We start from the raw sequence: 17544 nt of genomic DNA on the forward strand, positions 1-17544 counted from the left end.
ATCCATTTCCCTGGTAGGGTAGTGCTACCGTTACACCATTGATATTGACATGGCTGTGTCCAGTTAAACTAGTTGAAAAAACAAATATAATAAGAATGTAAGACATGTAAAAATTCTGAAAGTTTTTAATAAAGTTAAATCCACAACAACAGTTTATTATTTACTAGTTATTTTAAACCCTGTGTTTTTATGTTACTTTTATCTGTAAGACATTATTAAACTTATTTACTGATTCACCACTAAGATACCTTATAATGTCACTTTCATCATTTTCTTTCCATTTTATTTTCAAAGTTTTCTGACATTTTTGTTCATCTCCAAAATCACAACCAGTGTTTTGAATCCAAACTGCAAATGAAAAGTTGCCAACGTAGGAAGTTGTTGTTTGCGTCAACACATATTCACAACTGCCAGAAAACTTTCAAAATATAGAAATAAAAGCTTTTCATACAAACAACTTAAAACTAGCCAGTCAATACATTTTAATACTATTGTAAGATTTCACTTTAACATAAAAAATATCTGTATTAAATATAGAGTTATTTTAATTTCTGAAACAAACTACCAAGGTGCAATATATTAAGGTATGAAAGCAAGAAGTCCACAAACAATAATTTTATGCAAAAGTAAAACAAAACATCTGAAAAAATGATAAATACTGACTTGGTAGATTTTGCCATCAAAAGTAATATAATGATCCTCTCCAATAACTTGACATTCTGCAGGACAATCTTTAGTTGAGCAAACCCATTTAGCATTACTGCAAGTACTAAATAAAGATATATATATTTAAGAGTAGTAGATACTGCATTCTATAAAGGGCATTGTATAAAATGAAACAAATATTGCTAAAAAGTATATACAATAAAAATTTTTAAAAGGCTACAATAAAAATTTTATATATATACAATAAAACTTTTAAAAAATGTTCCACTTTAACTAGAATATTAACAATACAAATTTTGTTACCTAATATTATTTTGATAAGGTAAAATATACACATATACTAACCAGTTGTTACATTCTTGTTTTACAACATCTCCTGGACCATAAATGATGCCAGCTTTTCTACATGGGCATTGTTCTTTAGTTACACACTGGTTGGTGTTTTCTTCCAAATACATTCCTTAATCAAAATATAATATTTATTTGAATAAAAAAATTTAATTTAAGCTAATTAATTTTTTTTTTTTTAATTAAAAATTAAATTAAACCAAATTTTGTACCGGAAAATTTTAACGAATCAGAAAAAAATATGAAATTCAAGGAAAATATATAAGACAATTTTTTTTTAAAATAAATCAACGAAAAATATAAAATATTAAGGACGAGCTTTTGTCTTTACCATTAGGGCAAAAACATCCTTCAATACAGACACTTTGATCACAGCCAGATGTGTAATAAGCAGTTTCACATGTGAATGGACATGCTGATCCACACTCCTTGTAAATGTGACCCGTTGGACACTGCTTTTCTAAAAAACCACAAAATAAATTTAAACAGATCCATAAATCAGGGGTCCATAAATAATTTTTAGGTAGCTAATAAATAATACTTAAATAACAAATAATTTTTTTTTTTTTTATTGTGTACCACATAAGTTGTTGGTTCTCCATGATAATATGACTTGGTTAATTGAGCATTCTCTGGAATATTGAGTCAGTGAAAAACATACGTCATTTGCAATATTATGAAGTCCAAGTGTGCACAAATCTTCTACACAATATTCTTCATATGCCTGCGACCATCAAAAAATATATAAAATTAAATAAAGATTTTTTTAAAGCACTTTTAAAAGTTTAAGCTTCTTTACATAAATAAAGCCTTTCTTAACGTATAAATTACCCCCAAAAAATATATAGTATATATATACAAACATAAATTACTTACATTTTTGTTGAATATACTACGGCATGGTGCAAATTCATCTCTAGCAAACAAATCAGTACAAGTTTCTACTATCGTCGACATTGCAGAATTATTAACATTCCTGCAAGCATAATCAAAGTCATGGGGTACAAGCTCGCATTGTGTTGCACTTTCACCTATCTCTTGAACTCGATAAGAGTTACCAAATTCACCAACAGAAGTTGTTACCTACAAATAATTGTTTTTAAACTTTGAATTATTATATATATTTGATCATTGATGAAAGCATATTTTCAATTCAGGTGGCATATTTTATTCCTTACAATTATCCATTTAAAAGCATTAGCAACAATTTTTACCAAACCAGATCTCAGTTGAAAATCGTTTGAAGAGTCACCATCATAATTTCCACACAATCCACACATTTGCCCTTCATAATTACTCGGTACAGCAATCATTACAGTGTCCTTATTGTCAAACACTACTCTTACATCTATAAAATATTATTGCCTATTAAATAGATTGGTTTGGTTAAAAACTCACCTGTTCAAACAAACTATGCAAAAAAAAATGAAAAAAATTTAAATTAATCTCAAAAAGTTACAAATTGCAAATTTTATTTTAAGTAAGAAATTACAAAAAATAAATATTTACATTTAACATAATTAAGAGTTACCTGAAGCTAACTGCACAACAGTGTAAATCCCCATTGCTTTAACTGTCACAGTTTTTGCAAATGTTGCAGGAATACTAAAACTTTCATTGTTGTGCAATGCAGTTTGGTTAGAATATATAATTAGAGTATGACCCAATCCACTCTCTATTCTCAAATGTCTTTGACAAAAAGAGTCACCTTCTTTGCAATCCTGTACATTCTTCACCTAAAAATATATATAATTTTAAACTTTAGGTGAATCAACATGAAATAAGAAAGTTGGCAAACAAAAAATATAATCATTTAAACAATTACCATTTTTGATGGTTTATAATTATTTCTAGTTTAAATAAAATTCTACTGTTTTATCATTAATTGTATAGGTATATATATATTTATATATATACATTTAAATTTTGAAACACAAATATATGTTACACACCTGAACATGAAAAGATCCATCACACTGATATGCAAGATTGTATGTACATTTACCAGGAAAATAATAATGCTTTCCATCAAAAGAATTAACTCTTCCAGTGCCTTGATAAGAACATGTCGCCTCATCCCTCGAATTTAACACAGATGTAACATCCATTATTGTAAAAGACGAGTCAGATGACTCGTGTTCACAAAAAACTCCCTCAAACCCATCAGAACATAAACAAGAGTCTGGTGCATTGCACTTTCCGCCATTTTGGCATGGCTCAGTACAGATCGCTAAAAATGTATTTAATTAATATTTGACTGAGTTATTTATTTTTTTATCCAATGAATAACTTACCCGTTTCACATCTGTCTCCTTCATATCCCACCTTACATTGGCATTCGGTAGAACTTAGACATAATTCAAAATGCACACAAAACCCAATGCAATCATTATTTTCTAAAAAAAAATTCATTTCTTAAAAGTTTAGTATACTATTGAATATGGTACACTTGTATGTAACAACAAACTTACTTTGACTACAGTAGGACCCTGTCCAACCAGCTCGGCAAGAGCAGACATCAGGAGCAGAACATACTCCTCCATTGTGACAAACATACTTGCAAATCGCTAAAAACAATTTATTAGTGTAATTATACTATACAGATTCTTAATTAGCTATGTATTTGATTTGGTAGACTTTTACTGACTAAAATACCATAAAAAAGGGTCTGTCTGCTTTTTTTAATATATTAAGTTAAGTTACCAAAGTAATAAATTGAAATTTGTAGAGCAACAAGTTAAAGTTAAAACCAGTAACTCTTTCTGTAAATAAATTAACGCACGCGTTGTGCATGTTGATCCTTCGTAGTTTGTTTCAGTACAATCACAAGTAGAGGGTCCAATGCAGAATCCTCCATTTTCGCAGACTGGATCACAGAACGCTTATAAAGAAAAATGGCATATTATTGACAAAGTAATAAAGTAACATTTTTAGATTTACAGATTTCTTTACGTTAACTGAAGCCACGTGTTTTGAAAATGGGGGGTTTCCAATAAAATAGTAAATAGATGTAAAAGGTTTATTTTCAGTTCAAAGGTTTGAACTTAATATTTTGTAAATTTTATTAATAACCTCTGTTACAATCATCGCCAGTCCAGCCTTCACAACAAGATTTCTTATTAACAAGAATCTCCTTCGTTTCTTCAACCAGCTTATCCTGAACAACATACCTAAAAAATAAAACAGTAACGTAAGGAAAAAAATGTGCAAATAGATCAAAAAGACCAAATAAAGTTGTACATGGCTGCATTACCAGCTATAAACTATTACTTCAAAAAAAGTATAAATATGTATGCTGGATACTTCTAGCGTCGATATTATTGAAGTGCTTATGGGCTTGCAATAGCAGCCTACGTTCATGTTTGTCGTACGTACGCTGCTATATTAAGCCACAAGCAAAACACATTTTTTACTTAATTTTAATACAAAATTATAGTTAGGTCACATACTTTAATCCTTCACAGCGAACAGGTTTCCTGTCCAGCGTGACGGTTTTGGTGATTGTAATAGTTAAGGTGTTAATGCATGGTGGTACTTGATTTAGAAATTTTACCCAAGAACCTTCTTCCTTCGTCACATTAACAGTAACATTTTTGACCACTTCTTCTTCACAAAAGAGCCTACAGTTGTTTTTATTAAATTAACATTTTGAGATATCAACAATGTTGAAATAATAGACTTTTTAAAAACACTTACAAGAACATTTTACAGACTTACCCTTCGCTTTGAACAATTGCATTTAAAACCAAAAATGCAGAAAGGCAGGGAAGAAAATGCATCCCAAATTGTAGAATTAAACTAACATTAAATTTTGTAGCCTAGCCCCCTACTTATCTTTTGCAATTTTCAATATGCATCTGCTTAAGATTTTTCCTAATATATATACTGTTTGGTGTCGACATCTTTAAAATAACCAGGATATATACAATTATAAAGTTAATAGAAAGGTAATAAAACAAGGCATTCATTTAAAAGGTTCCGGATGGATTTTTAAATTTTTAACTGGTAAAAATACTGAGACTATATTTTTTCCTATTAAATTTCAACTAACCCTGGTAAAAAATTCAAGTGCCCTATAATTTTTGTTAAAACGCCACAAAAAGTTAAAATGTATAAAAGTATCGGTTATACTTAAAAAAATTGTCTAAAGCGCCAATAAAAGCCAGCAATGTTTGTTTAAAAAGTCTATATTAGCCAATTGACGTTGAAAATTTAAACCACACATTGCGTGACTACGCTTTAACATATTTTAAAGTGCAAGGATGTGGTATAGAACCCTTACGTAAATTAAATTAATTTTACGACGGGGTGTAAATACGGATTTCCGTCTAAAATGTAAAAAATACGAAATAAAAATCTTCGCTGTGATTAAGCTCTTATGTAACAAGGTAAATGTTAGTGACATTTGTCTAACCATTATCCTACTTTAATGTAAAGAGATTTATACAGGCTCTTTAAAACAGAAAAAAGTCAAGAATTGGAGATGTTGCTTTTGTATTTAGTAAACGAACAAAAACAGAAGCACCAAAAGCAAAACACAAATCAAATTTGTTATTTATATCCCATAGCAGATAAAGTATGGAACTTTTTTGGTATACAGGTGAAAGGAAAATCAGTAACGAATAAAATACGAAGACCCGCGTATTACAATTAAATAAAAGCCACCGAATGCATCACACTGACGCTAGAAAGCAGCAACGTCTATATTAAACTTGCATTTAAAATAAATAGGAACTTAACGAAAACAAACGAAATAATAAAACCATAATAAAATCCCAATGCAAGAATTTGCAATGAATGTCGCGGTAATTTAATGGCTGCTATTCCGAATAAAAAGCACATTTGGTAAACTTTACCAAGTGCCAGCCATGTCATAACCAATATCGTACAACTCTTTTAGGGAATGTTCCATCACGTGATCGCGCAGCGCTTTGTCCATGCTGACGTCATCGTGCGTGACGTCATTTCCGCTGTCGTTGTTAGAGGGAGCGTCGACAGAGAAGCCACAAACTTTGCAAACGTGCATTTTTCGAATGAGTTGGACGCGAAAATGAGTGTCGATGCAATTGCGAAATACCTCCGGCATGTTGCTCTAAAAAACAATAAAATAAGTCAATTAATACATTTTAAAAATAGCTTCCAATCACGACAAGGTTAACTGACTAACTAAGCATGCTTACACATGTTAAAAACAACGTAACGGTTGTTTGAATTAAATTACTTACAAAGGAACTTGACGGATTGGACAAATCGGATTTTTCTTTGGTTGAGTTTGGCTGGCTTTGCTGTAGCCGCGTCATCACTGAATTGTGATTCATAAATGACGTCATCGTTACGTCATCTAAAAAAACGAGACTGTCTCCGGATTTCGCGGCCACAGTTTCACGCCTGGCTGGCATTTTGGGAAGTTCTTCTTTGACCCTAAAAAATAATATAAATTAAAATTAAAACATTAAATATATATATATTTTTTTGTAAATATTTTTTTTAATTATTTCTTACCTTGCCACTAAGTTGGGTTCAGATGAAGATTTCGCTCCCAACGAGTTTATTAAATTGTTGACCCGTTTCGATCTCAACTTTGAAGACTTCATGGTTTCCTCCAAGTATCGGGCCACCGGCCTCGCCACACTGCGATCGAGGTCGTGAACTTTAATAGTCGGAATGACGTCACTTACAGGCTGAAATTCTTGGCTCATTTCGTTTTTGCGGCGTTTAGTTGGCGACGCACTGCTAGCTCGATTTTGTTGTTCCTTCGGTTTTGATCGCTTTCGAGAAAATTTGACTTTCAGTTGAGCAGGTTTTTGGGATGAAACATCTATTTAAAATATTTACATTTATGAAATGTTAAAACTAAAGTCAATTTTGTAAATGTGATATAAAAAAAATTTCCGTTTAAATTTGATCAAGGGTCTGTTAAGCGTATATATGTTTATATATATATCATAAAACCAGTAAACAATTGAAACAAAGCATATATTTAACAATTTTTAAAATAGATTTGTGTAAAACTCACCGTCGCTTAGTGATCTTTTGTCCTCGCTTTTAACAGAGTCATCACTGTGGTAGAAATTTCCTACATCATCGAATTCTTTTTCCTGTTTGATGACCATTTTACCGAGGTTGTTGCTTGAATTAGAATCATTTAAATTTTTCAGTTGAGTTCCAATATTTTCCTACAAATAAAATCAAAAAAAATATTTGAAATTTATTTATTTGTTTAAAAAATTTAACTTTAGATAACGTTATTCAATTAATAAACAATTTAAAATTAAAATTGATAAATTATTCAAACAAGGAATTATTACCAAGAAGCGCTTTATTAAACACACAATTAAGTCTATTTTAATCGCACACAAACAACTCGAATTACGTCATCGGTTAATAAAGAGCTATTATGACGTCAGCGCGGATTACGGAAACGCAGTGTGTTTATGACTTCAGTTAATCAATTATGTCAAAACACCACATCGGCTTGACGATGACGTCATAATTATTATAAACACGAACAAAGGGCGTTGGTTTGAAAAGTCGACAACAAAAAATTTCATTTTAGAAAAAGACGAAATACTTAATTAAAAAACGGTTAAAATACGATTCTGTTGTTTGAATCAATATATTAATTTTATTTTGGGTTTAGTGACCATGCCATAACATACTTAAAATCTTTATGTAAACATTAATACTTTTAGCATGTATTGAATCATTAAATTGATTTTGTCATTTTTTCCGGTCGCATTGTTGTAATATTATTCCTATATCGTATTTATTATTTACTTTTATCAATGTGCGAAAAACCAAAATAATAATAAAAAAAAAATATTTATTACCTCTTGTAAGCGTTTTAAAGTTTCCATTGCTGCCGAGGCCCACTCACCAGATCCATAATAATCAGAAGATGGAAAGTTATTGGCTGATAACAGACCCTGTTGTAATAATCCTGAATAAGCAGCCGCCTTCAAAAAAAAAAATTGAAAACCTCAACAATTTAAACAACTTAAAAACATATTCAGTGATGTTTATTCGCAATACTCTTCAACTCTTTCACATGTTTTTATGATTTATGAATTTGTTTGTAAAAAATCAACTCACAGTTGCTCCCAAACTGGTAAGTAACGTTGGGGGTCCTTCATCACTGTCAACATCCCCTGGATCATCGTCATGGAAACTTTTACCTGCCGAAGACAAGATTGAATCTAGATCTGGTGTTGGGCTAGTGTCTGTTAAAAATTATTCAAATTTTTTATTTAGCAGATAAAATTATTGTTTTTTTTTATTTATTCAATCTTGTTATTGAAATTTTGGGTAAGATTTTTTTACTATTTTTACTACTTCTGACAAATAAACAATTACTAACAATTTAAATATTGATTTTACCTTTTTTACTGGACAAGTTGCCAAATGTCATAGTGTCAATACCCGATGAAATTGGTAAAGTTGAAATAGGATCTATAGAAACACGATTCAAAATTAATTAAAAAACAAATAATTCTTAACATAGACCTGTATATTAAAATCAAAATGTAAATAATAACAACTATAGGCCAATAGAATAATGTTAAAATGTTTATTGTAACAATAATTATTTATGTTAATATGTAACTGTGTCCATCTACTGATTATCTAGCAAACAAGGTTTTATCTACCTGTTGAATATTTACTTTTTCGAACTCGTTTCTTAGTGGATGGCACAGTTTTGACAGAGGCTTGGCTGGAAGAAATAATTTTTGTTGATCTTGGTTTGGTCCTTGTTATACTTGTGGTGGCAGCTAAAAAAACAAAATTTTATTCGATTTTATATAAATTGATTAAAATTGTTAGACTTGTTTTAAAGAAAAGTAAAATTAAATTAAGTTTAAAAAAATGTATTTATTTAAAATTCTTTCATGTTAAGAACTTTAAAATTTAACTCATTTTTTCAAATATTAAAATGAATTACATATTTACAAGTTTTTAAAATATGATTTGTTGTGAAATCAGAGTCATAATCATTTTTCTGTTTCATAAGCTCAATTTTTTCAGCATAGGTAAATCCCCTGGCTATGTAAGGTCTTCTCATGGAAGCCACAGAAAAAGCGGTTCCACCGACAGTACTAGAACTCCAAGACTAAACAAAATATATTTGCTTGAGTATTTAACAAACAGTTTTTTTTATACTAAAGCAGCAATGTGTAATTTTAACCAAACCTTAATACAAAATATGCAATATTTTATTACCTGAACTCTTGTAATGGGGGTCTCATTTTCAGGTGTTTCTTCTAATATTAGTTTACTGATATCAGGGGTTGAACCTGTGGTGTGCAAACCAGGAGTCGATGTAAATGTGGTGAGAGATGTTGTTAATGGTGGTGTAGAGGGTAGGGCAGCAATTCTTAAAAAATAGAAATAGTTTTAAATATTTTGTAAAAAGTAAAGGTTATAATAAGTAAAATTTTGTGAAAAAATGTGTCCAGTGTCTACATAAAAAAACCTGAATTATTTACCTTCCCTTTGAAGCTGTTGTAATCAAATCAGCAACAACACTTTGAAGTCCTATTAACAATAACAATATATTTAAATACTAAAAAAAATAAAATGTCATAATTCAATAATGTACAATCTATTAAAAAAAATGAAAAAAATTGATCATATTAATTATTTTATATACCTTTAAAATCAGTTTCTTTAGTTGTTTCATTTTTTTCATTTTTACTTAAAATCGGTGACACTGATTTCCTTGGAGTTGTCGGCCTTTCATCATCGCTAGAATCTGGTGCCCCAAGCATAAAACGAACTGATTTTAGTGGGCGATTCGAAGGCTTTACAATTGGTTGTGACTCTGCTATATTTGATTTATTTATTTAATTTAAATTGACCTTTGTTTTTAAGTTAAAAGTGTTATAATCAAACTTTTAATAGTCATTTATATTAAATGTAAACATTTTACGCTATAAACTTCAGTTATATATTGTAATGCACTTAAAAAAATACTAATTTACATAAAAAAATATTTAATATTAAATTTCTGGTTAGAACAATGCAAGAAAATACAAAGTCTAAGCTTACCGGTAACAGACACAACTGGTGAATTAACTTCCTTTACTGGATCATTTTCAGTAGAAATCTTCTTAATTTTTTTGTTAGAAGCTTGTTTAACTAATAGAAACAAAAACTTCTATTAAATTAAGACTATCTCTAGGCAAGAACTTTATAAATCTATAAAAAACACACATCTTTATTTTTAGAACTTGTCTTTAACACAACTATATGTAAATTTACCTTCAGTATTATTTTCAACAACTATTCCTTTGGCTTTGAGGAAAAGTTTGCGTGCTAAAGCTTTATTATTAGCTTTTAAAGTAAATGATGAACTAGAATCTTTATCAGATTTTATTGCAGTAAATGACAGAGTTTCGTTCATGTCAACTTCTTCTACAAAAAAAATAACACAAATTTTGTTTACAAATAAATTGCACAACAAGTTTATAATAACTAACAAAAAATAAACAATATTTTTATTTTAAGATACTCAAAAACCTTTTTGAATTTATTTATTAAAACAAAAATTGTAAAAAAAAATATTTCTTGCCATCTGAATCTGAGTTATTTCCTTCTGCTAAGTCTGGTGTTGTTGCAGTTATTTCTTCTCCATCTTCAAACTTTACCAAAACTTGGGATGAATCTGTGTTAAAAGTTAAAGCTGTGATCTTCTTACCGCATTTTTCTTTTAAAGCTGATATAATGGAAATTACAGGATTTCGAAAATCAGGACTATCTGTAAAAATAATAAATTAAAAATTAAACATTAAAACATTTTTTGCAAAATTTACTAAAGTTTACAAAAAATTAAAAATTTACAAAAATGAGTGTTTTTTTATTTTATAGAATTTTTCTAATAATTTAAAACTTGATCTGTGACAACAATATATTCACTTCATTATTAGTTTCACCTAATCGTTTCTTGAGTAAAGTTACAAAGGTCGTTACTGATTTGTTAATAATTAAACAGCTTATGTAGAATTAGAATGTAATAATGTTTACTATGTTTATTACCTGAGTTTGAATTGAAATTATTTATTTCTTTAGTTTGATGTTGTTGAGTTGGTACCACATTCTTGGAAACTATAACCACAAATATAGGAGTTTAATTTCTTTAATTAAAGAAACTTATAATCTCCTAATAAAATTACAAAAAATGGCATGTTATCACAATAAACAACTTACCAGAAAACAAGATTATAAAACAAATAACTAATTGTACCTGTGGTTGGTATTTCTTCAGTAGAATCATTAAGGGCCTTGTCCAGCATATCATTAAGTGTTCCAGTAGTTTTGACATCTGCTTTTATTGGACTATTTACTGCTAGAGATCCAGGAGGAATAACAAACGTTGGTGTTTCAGTTGTGATTTGAACACTAAGCTGATGGGTTTAAAAAGGTTATTAAAATATAGATATCCACGTAACAAAACAAACAAATAACTTTTCATGTACATTTATATGAGAGTTATGTTTCAACACATATATGCAAATGCTACCTCATCTTCTGCAATAGTTCTCTTTGCAATATGCCAAGGTAAAGGCACAGGCGGGACCTCCATGGCTTTGTCAATGTTTTGAAATACATCTTTATCTTGTATTAAGATATTATTGTTCCTTCTAGAACAATAACATTTAAAAATAAATATTAGGTAAAATACACAATAAAGTACATTGGCAAAAAATATTTAATTAGTTAGGAACCTTATGATTCACAGTCCATGATACTTTGATCTATTAACCGTAATTTAAAAATGCAAAAAATTTGCAAAGTTTATATTTCTGACCTGTGTAATGCTTTTAAATGCAGCAAAGCCTGAACAACTGTTACAAAGTTTGCTCGGCAGATCATACAACAATATGCCTCAAATCTTCTGTGTTTTCTTGTTATTACACAACGTGGGTCCGATGCCACCACTATAAAATTTTTTAATTATATACAAATACAAAATATTGGCAATGAAACATTAGTCCTAAAATTTATACTTTTGTGGTTATAGTTTCCCAAAAAACAATAGTTCTAAAAATTATATTTTTTAATAAATTTTATTACCATCAGATTGTATAAATGCTGTTTTTGGAATAAGAGGTTTAACAGCACATTCCACACAACCCTTTTCATGTGAAATATACCAATAATAATCCACTTTTTTTCTAAAAAAAATATGTAAACAAATATTTAAGCGGCTATTTTTTTCACAATAAACACATAGCAAAATGTTATTAAAATTATTACATACAATACTGCTTGATCAGTGACTTCTGTTGTGGCGATTATGCAGTCAGGGCCAAGTGGTTGATTCCTTGTCGCTTTTACCATCTCGGGGAGCATCATATTGTTCATGTAACTGGTTGGCTCCTTTGATAAGCTCTCTTTCTCATTGGTATTCATTACTAAGAAAGATTTTTTATAGAATAATAACAAAATACACAAGAAATCGTTTTAATTAAGAGTTTGAAGAAGTTATATGTTATGTTATATTAGCTTTCTGCATTGGCCCACACAAGACTTTAGAAAAATTACCAATTGTAAGATATAACATGAACCTGGGCATAGTGTCAAGGTACCATATTAACCCAAACAAACATTGAAACAAAAACAATAAAAAATTTTTGTCATAAAACCATGTAGTCGGGCATATTGCCAATATCATGGTAGCATTGTGGGGTTTTTGAAAGTGGTGAAATGGGTAAAAGAAATCATTAAAAACCGTGAAGAGGAACAATGCAATAGTTAGAAATAGCTTAGCTCCATTGTTTGACTTGACCATTATTTTTTTAAAAGAAAGAGAACTTTGAAATATTAAAGAAATATGCCGGAGAGCCGCCCGGAGGCAATGAGAAAAAATACACACGTCATGAAATGCACGCGTTTGCTCAATATAGGTTTCTCTTATTTAAACGCGGGCACATACAATGCCTCGCGTTGTCACGGCGTCGACACACTACTGACGTCATTCTCTCGTTTTAGTTCCTCTTTGCGCAAGACTACACAAGGCAACTATTGTATGAGGTATGTTGGTATCGTATTAGCCTTTTATTATCGAATAAATTTTACGCGCTACGCCAAATATCATAATTAAAGTTTAATGTAAACTTTAAAAATTTTAATTTATTGAATTTAGTTAATTTTCTTACCTGATATCATCAGATTCTGTTGGTTTTCTTTCAAGATAAACATATAAACTAGTTAAGTAACCTAACACATACGTCTGTACTGCTAGCTGTGAGCTCACTTCTGTACTACTGACGTCACCAACCCAGACGATTGTGTTCATCTGATCACGTGATGATGTCATCGCCGTGGCGTGTATCCACATTGTGCGTTGCGCACTAATAAATACTGAAAGATTACTTTGTTGCGCTCAAGTATACACGCTAATGACTGATCTGAGAAAATCTATTTCGACTATTACGTAGTTCTGACGTCGAAATAATTTATATTGATTCGGTATCCTGGCTCATTAGTTTAACCGCAACAAAAGCGAGGCTGTCAGTACATGTAAAATTAAATTTACGTTTCCATTAGTTTAATTTAACATTTGTTGAATTATTAAATTGTCATTTAAAAACTCAATTTTAATTTAATTTGCAATAATTCGGAAATAAATTTCAAGGTGTATTTCTAGGGTGATTTCAATGTTATCATGATTTTTTTACGGCCAAAATACTTTTTTTTAAATATTGTTGTACTTTTTTGAAACGTTATCAATTTAAAACATTTGTTAAAAATTCCTAAAATTTTGTTTCTTAGTGTAATTTTGGTGTTAATTTATTTACATAGCAAACTAAATATTTTTTTAGTTAACTATATTATTGTTTTCAATTAATTTACACATTAACTGTTATTTTATCTCTTAACAAATGTAGATTTTATTATACGATATTTAAGAAAAGCATAAAATCTAAGAACGTTTTAAAATTCTGTAAAAAAAAGAATTAACATGCTATAGAAAGCCCCATAAAATCGCCCACGATGATATGGTTACGCATAATACAACTTAACACTCGAACAACCTTGGGACTTGCCATAGTTGTCTATTTTATTAAAGAACAAAATATAACCTACTACCCTTCTAAATAAATAGTAAGACATTATTTTTAAATAAGCAAAAAACTCGGGCCTAGATTTTTTAGGTTAACTTCTACTACTTTCATGTTTGGCGTCTGTGGAGTTATGGTTTAGGCAAGCTATGTACATTCAAAACTGCACAGGCAAATTAAGTTTTGGTTGGAATAATAAAGCAATACTTATAAAGGCTGTTAAATTTAGCCTTTTTTACATATAAAAATGTAATACATTTAAAAAATAAATTACCCGCCAGACCATGGCACAGATCTTTATCCTCGAATTAAAAGATCACAAACTTGTCATTCAGTTTGTGCCAGGTGGTTGGTGACGTCTTCAATAATAGGAGTGCAAGCTTTGTAAATGTTCTTGCTGTGATGCTGACTATTTAGGGCTAGACTTAGCCTAGTTAATTTACAGTACAAGCTATAATTAACATTTAATCTTGCAATTACCTTTGTCCGTTTGTAAAAAGACTTGGTGGAAATACGAATCAGATTTAATTTAATAAAAAACTAAAACAGGTATGCAGGTTTAATTATTTTATTGTTGTTTTTAATAGGTCTGGGCAAGACTGAGTTGCGTTTATAACAATATAGAGTCTAGGTTTAAACATTGGATTAGTTATGATTGATGAATTACCTGTAACGAATGCAATTCAAAGCAATGCTTGGGTTGGCTCGGAAATTGGATTGCTGAAATCTGTTAATCTAATCAAAAAGGTTGCTACGAATCATTTTGAGAAGGAAAATTATGGAAAAGAACATGAAATATGTGCAATGTGTTGGAAAAATATGGAGAAAAATGTGTTGTTTGCAGGAGATAAAAATGGAATAATAAGAGAGTTGGATGTTATTTCTGGAGTATACAAAAACTGTTATCCTATCATTGATTTGGACAAGAAAAAAGAAAAGATTTGTGGGTTAGAGTATGTTGAGGATAAGTTTTTACATTGCACAACATTGGGTAATTTGAGACTGTGGAACCCAGAAAACAATGAAGCAGTAAGCATTAAAGCTGGGGATAATGTGGGTTGTATGGCTTACTCTGATGGCAGTCAATTAGTTGCAACAGGTGGTAAGGAAAATCTTCTTAAACTATGGGATTTTTCAAATCCCGACCAGCCTGTTTTTAAAGCAAAAAATGTTAAACCAGATTGGTTGCAACTTAGGGTTCCCGTATGGGTCACAAACGTTAATTTTATACCAAACAGTAATAAAATTTTAACCACAACGGGACTTCATCAAATAAGAGTATATGACCCCAATTGCCATACACGTCGCCCTGTAATAGAGACAGAATTTGGTGAATACCCAATCACAGCTTGCGCAGTGGTGGAAAGAAGGCCCAATCAAATTATAGTGGGTAACACTAGAGGTGAAGCTGCATCTTTTGATCAACGAAAAATGAAACACATGGCAAGAGGGTATAAAGGTTTTGCTGGAAGTATAAGAAACATAACTTGTCATTCTTCACTGCCATATTTCTTTTCATGTGGTCTGGATAGACATCTGAGGGTACATAACGAGGATGAGCAAAAATGTGTTCATAAGGTTTATTTGAAATCTCGGCTTAATTGTCTTTTAGTAACAAATGAGCTGTTAAGTGAAAACTCTACTGCCGAAGATGCGGTTAAGAGGAGAAAAGAGGAAAAGGTAAAAGGGGAAGTTGAGGAGGAGGAGATGTGGAAGAAAATGGATGAAATTAATGAATCGGATTCAAGTTCCGGAAGTGAAAGTGATGATGCAGAACAACCAGTATTTAACAAAAAAAGAAGAAAATAAAAAATCCAACACATATTCTTAGAATTATCTGAACTATTAATACGTATAAAACATTATCAACTAAGTAGCAAATATTAAATGCATATTTCGGTGAACTTTGGACAAGTGCAAAGTCCAAATAAAACAACAAACTGTCTTAAATTACTATTACATGACCAATATTTAAATGTAAACATGTAATGTTTGTTTATTGCATTACAGTGTAAAAATGTGATTTGGTTGACACTCAATATACGTTTTCTGTTTCTAGATAGTTAGGGTTGTGTAAAAAATGTAAAATGATAAAATGTGTTAAATAGATTGGAGAAAATTAAGAAGCATAAAAATATATTTTAACTATTTCATTTAGTTTTATTGCAACTTTGTTTTTAAATTTTTTAGTAATTCACCAACATGTTATCTGTAACAGACACCCAAAGTAAGTACAAAATAATTTTTTGTTTATGTAAAAGTTTTTTTGATAATAACTTTGTTTTCAGTAGTAAATGCTAGTATAATAAATATTTTAAATTGACCAAGTAACATTAAGTTTAAGTAATACAATTCATTTCCACAAGTGCAACTGCAATTCTTTTTATTTTTTAGAAATTGGTATCGGCCTTACAGGATTTGGGGCATTTTTTCTTTTTTTGGGAATGATATTTTTGTTTGATCGAGTTTTATTGGCATTTGGAAATGTAAGAAAACTTATACAATATTCTCTATAAATTTGGTAGTGTTATGAAAAATAATTTTATGTTATTTTATAGCTTCTATTTATTAGTGGTTTATCTTTTATCATTGGCCTGCAACGGACCTTTAACTTTTTCTTTCAAAAACATAAAGCAAAATCGAGCGGTTTCTTTTTTGCTGGAATTCTTATTGTATTGCTTGGTTGGCCTTTAATTGGCATGTTAGTTGAAGCTTATGGATTTTTTCTATTATTTAGGTTGGTTATTTACTTTTTATGAGGTTCTAATTAAGTTATACTTTTAATTGTATCACAGTTTTAACTGTTTTTTATATAATACAGGTAATGCATTAACTCCAACTGTATTATTATTTTTTTATACAGTGGGTTTTTTCCGGTTATCATTAACTTTCTGCGGCGAATACCAGTAATTGGAAGTCTTTTTAATATACCAATTATAAATAAGGTAATATGATTATTTTTGAAACTAACTGATTGTTCGAAAACAAATTTTAAAATAAAAAAATTAATTTAAGATTTGTACTCTTTAGTTTGCTGAGAGATTGGAAGGACAACACCCAATGGTATAAAACTTCTAAATCTTATACAATTACAACTCCTAAAGGGGTGTTTTTTCGGAATTGTAATGCTTAAGGATATGGTGCAATACAATTCCATTAAGGAGTGATATTTCATATTGTTTTATACTTACTTACCTGTATATAGTGTACAATTTGTATAAGAGACGCAATGCTTTATTTTATAGTAAACACCATGATGCAAATGTGTACCCTCTTCTTTTAATTTGGAATAGTCAAATTCACTACCGAAAAAGGGACCTACTTTAAAATTAATTTACATTAGATTTTTGGTTAAGGGTGTAAATGTTAATGTAAACATAGGGGGAAACGTTTTTTTGCATGTACATTTGGGTGGTTGAAAAAGTGGGTTAAGACAAACAAACTTTTTTCATAAAAATATCGGTGATTT

At 29.9% G+C, this 17544-nt stretch overlaps 3 protein-coding genes across 4 annotated transcripts; 2 read left to right on the top strand and 1 right to left on the bottom strand.

Annotated features, from left to right (window-relative positions):
• Positions 1-5497: 5497 nt before the first annotated feature.
• On the bottom strand, positions 5498-13402 carry LOC145743988 (uncharacterized). 2 transcript variants are annotated; one of them, XM_082562076.1, is made up of 22 exons: positions 13170-13402; positions 12272-12425; positions 12085-12185; positions 11819-11948; positions 11531-11651; positions 11255-11414; positions 11047-11115; positions 10583-10768; positions 10273-10425; positions 10060-10149; positions 9662-9832; positions 9498-9546; positions 9232-9385; positions 8962-9121; positions 8661-8783; positions 8392-8463; positions 8107-8234; positions 7845-7970; positions 7031-7190; positions 6517-6832; positions 6240-6435; positions 5498-6106 (listed from the first exon to the last, which is right to left on the bottom strand). In XM_082562076.1, the coding sequence occupies exons 1-22, from the start codon at positions 13210-13212 to the stop codon at positions 5867-5869; spliced, it is 3102 nt and encodes a 1033-aa protein (XP_082418202.1). In that variant the 5' UTR covers positions 13213-13402; the 3' UTR covers positions 5498-5866. The 2 variants fall into 2 exon arrangements, with proteins under 2 accessions (XP_082418202.1, XP_082418201.1); XM_082562075.1 differs by having other exon boundaries at positions 9662-9835; positions 13170-13400.
• Positions 13403-14666: 1264 nt separating this feature from the next.
• LOC145743715 (WD repeat-containing protein 74-like) lies at positions 14667-16135 on the top strand. Its single transcript, XM_082561749.1, has one exon. The coding sequence runs from the start codon at positions 14727-14729 to the stop codon at positions 15882-15884; it is 1158 nt and encodes a 385-aa protein (XP_082417875.1). The 5' UTR covers positions 14667-14726; the 3' UTR covers positions 15885-16135.
• A 3-nt stretch (positions 16136-16138) lies between these two features.
• Positions 16139-17338, top strand: LOC145743716 (vesicle transport protein GOT1B-like). The gene is made up of 5 exons (XM_082561750.1): positions 16139-16302; positions 16470-16561; positions 16634-16812; positions 16939-17020; positions 17106-17338. Exons 1-5 carry the CDS (start codon positions 16278-16280, stop codon positions 17142-17144), a joined length of 417 nt encoding a protein of 138 aa, XP_082417876.1. The 5' UTR covers positions 16139-16277; the 3' UTR covers positions 17145-17338.
• Positions 17339-17544: the final 206 nt, after the last annotated feature.

Source organism: Corella eumyota, chromosome 2 (genome assembly GCF_963082875.1).
Source record: "Corella eumyota chromosome 2, kaCorEumy4.1, whole genome shotgun sequence".
Classification (NCBI taxonomy): domain Eukaryota; kingdom Metazoa; phylum Chordata; class Ascidiacea; order Phlebobranchia; family Corellidae; genus Corella; species Corella eumyota.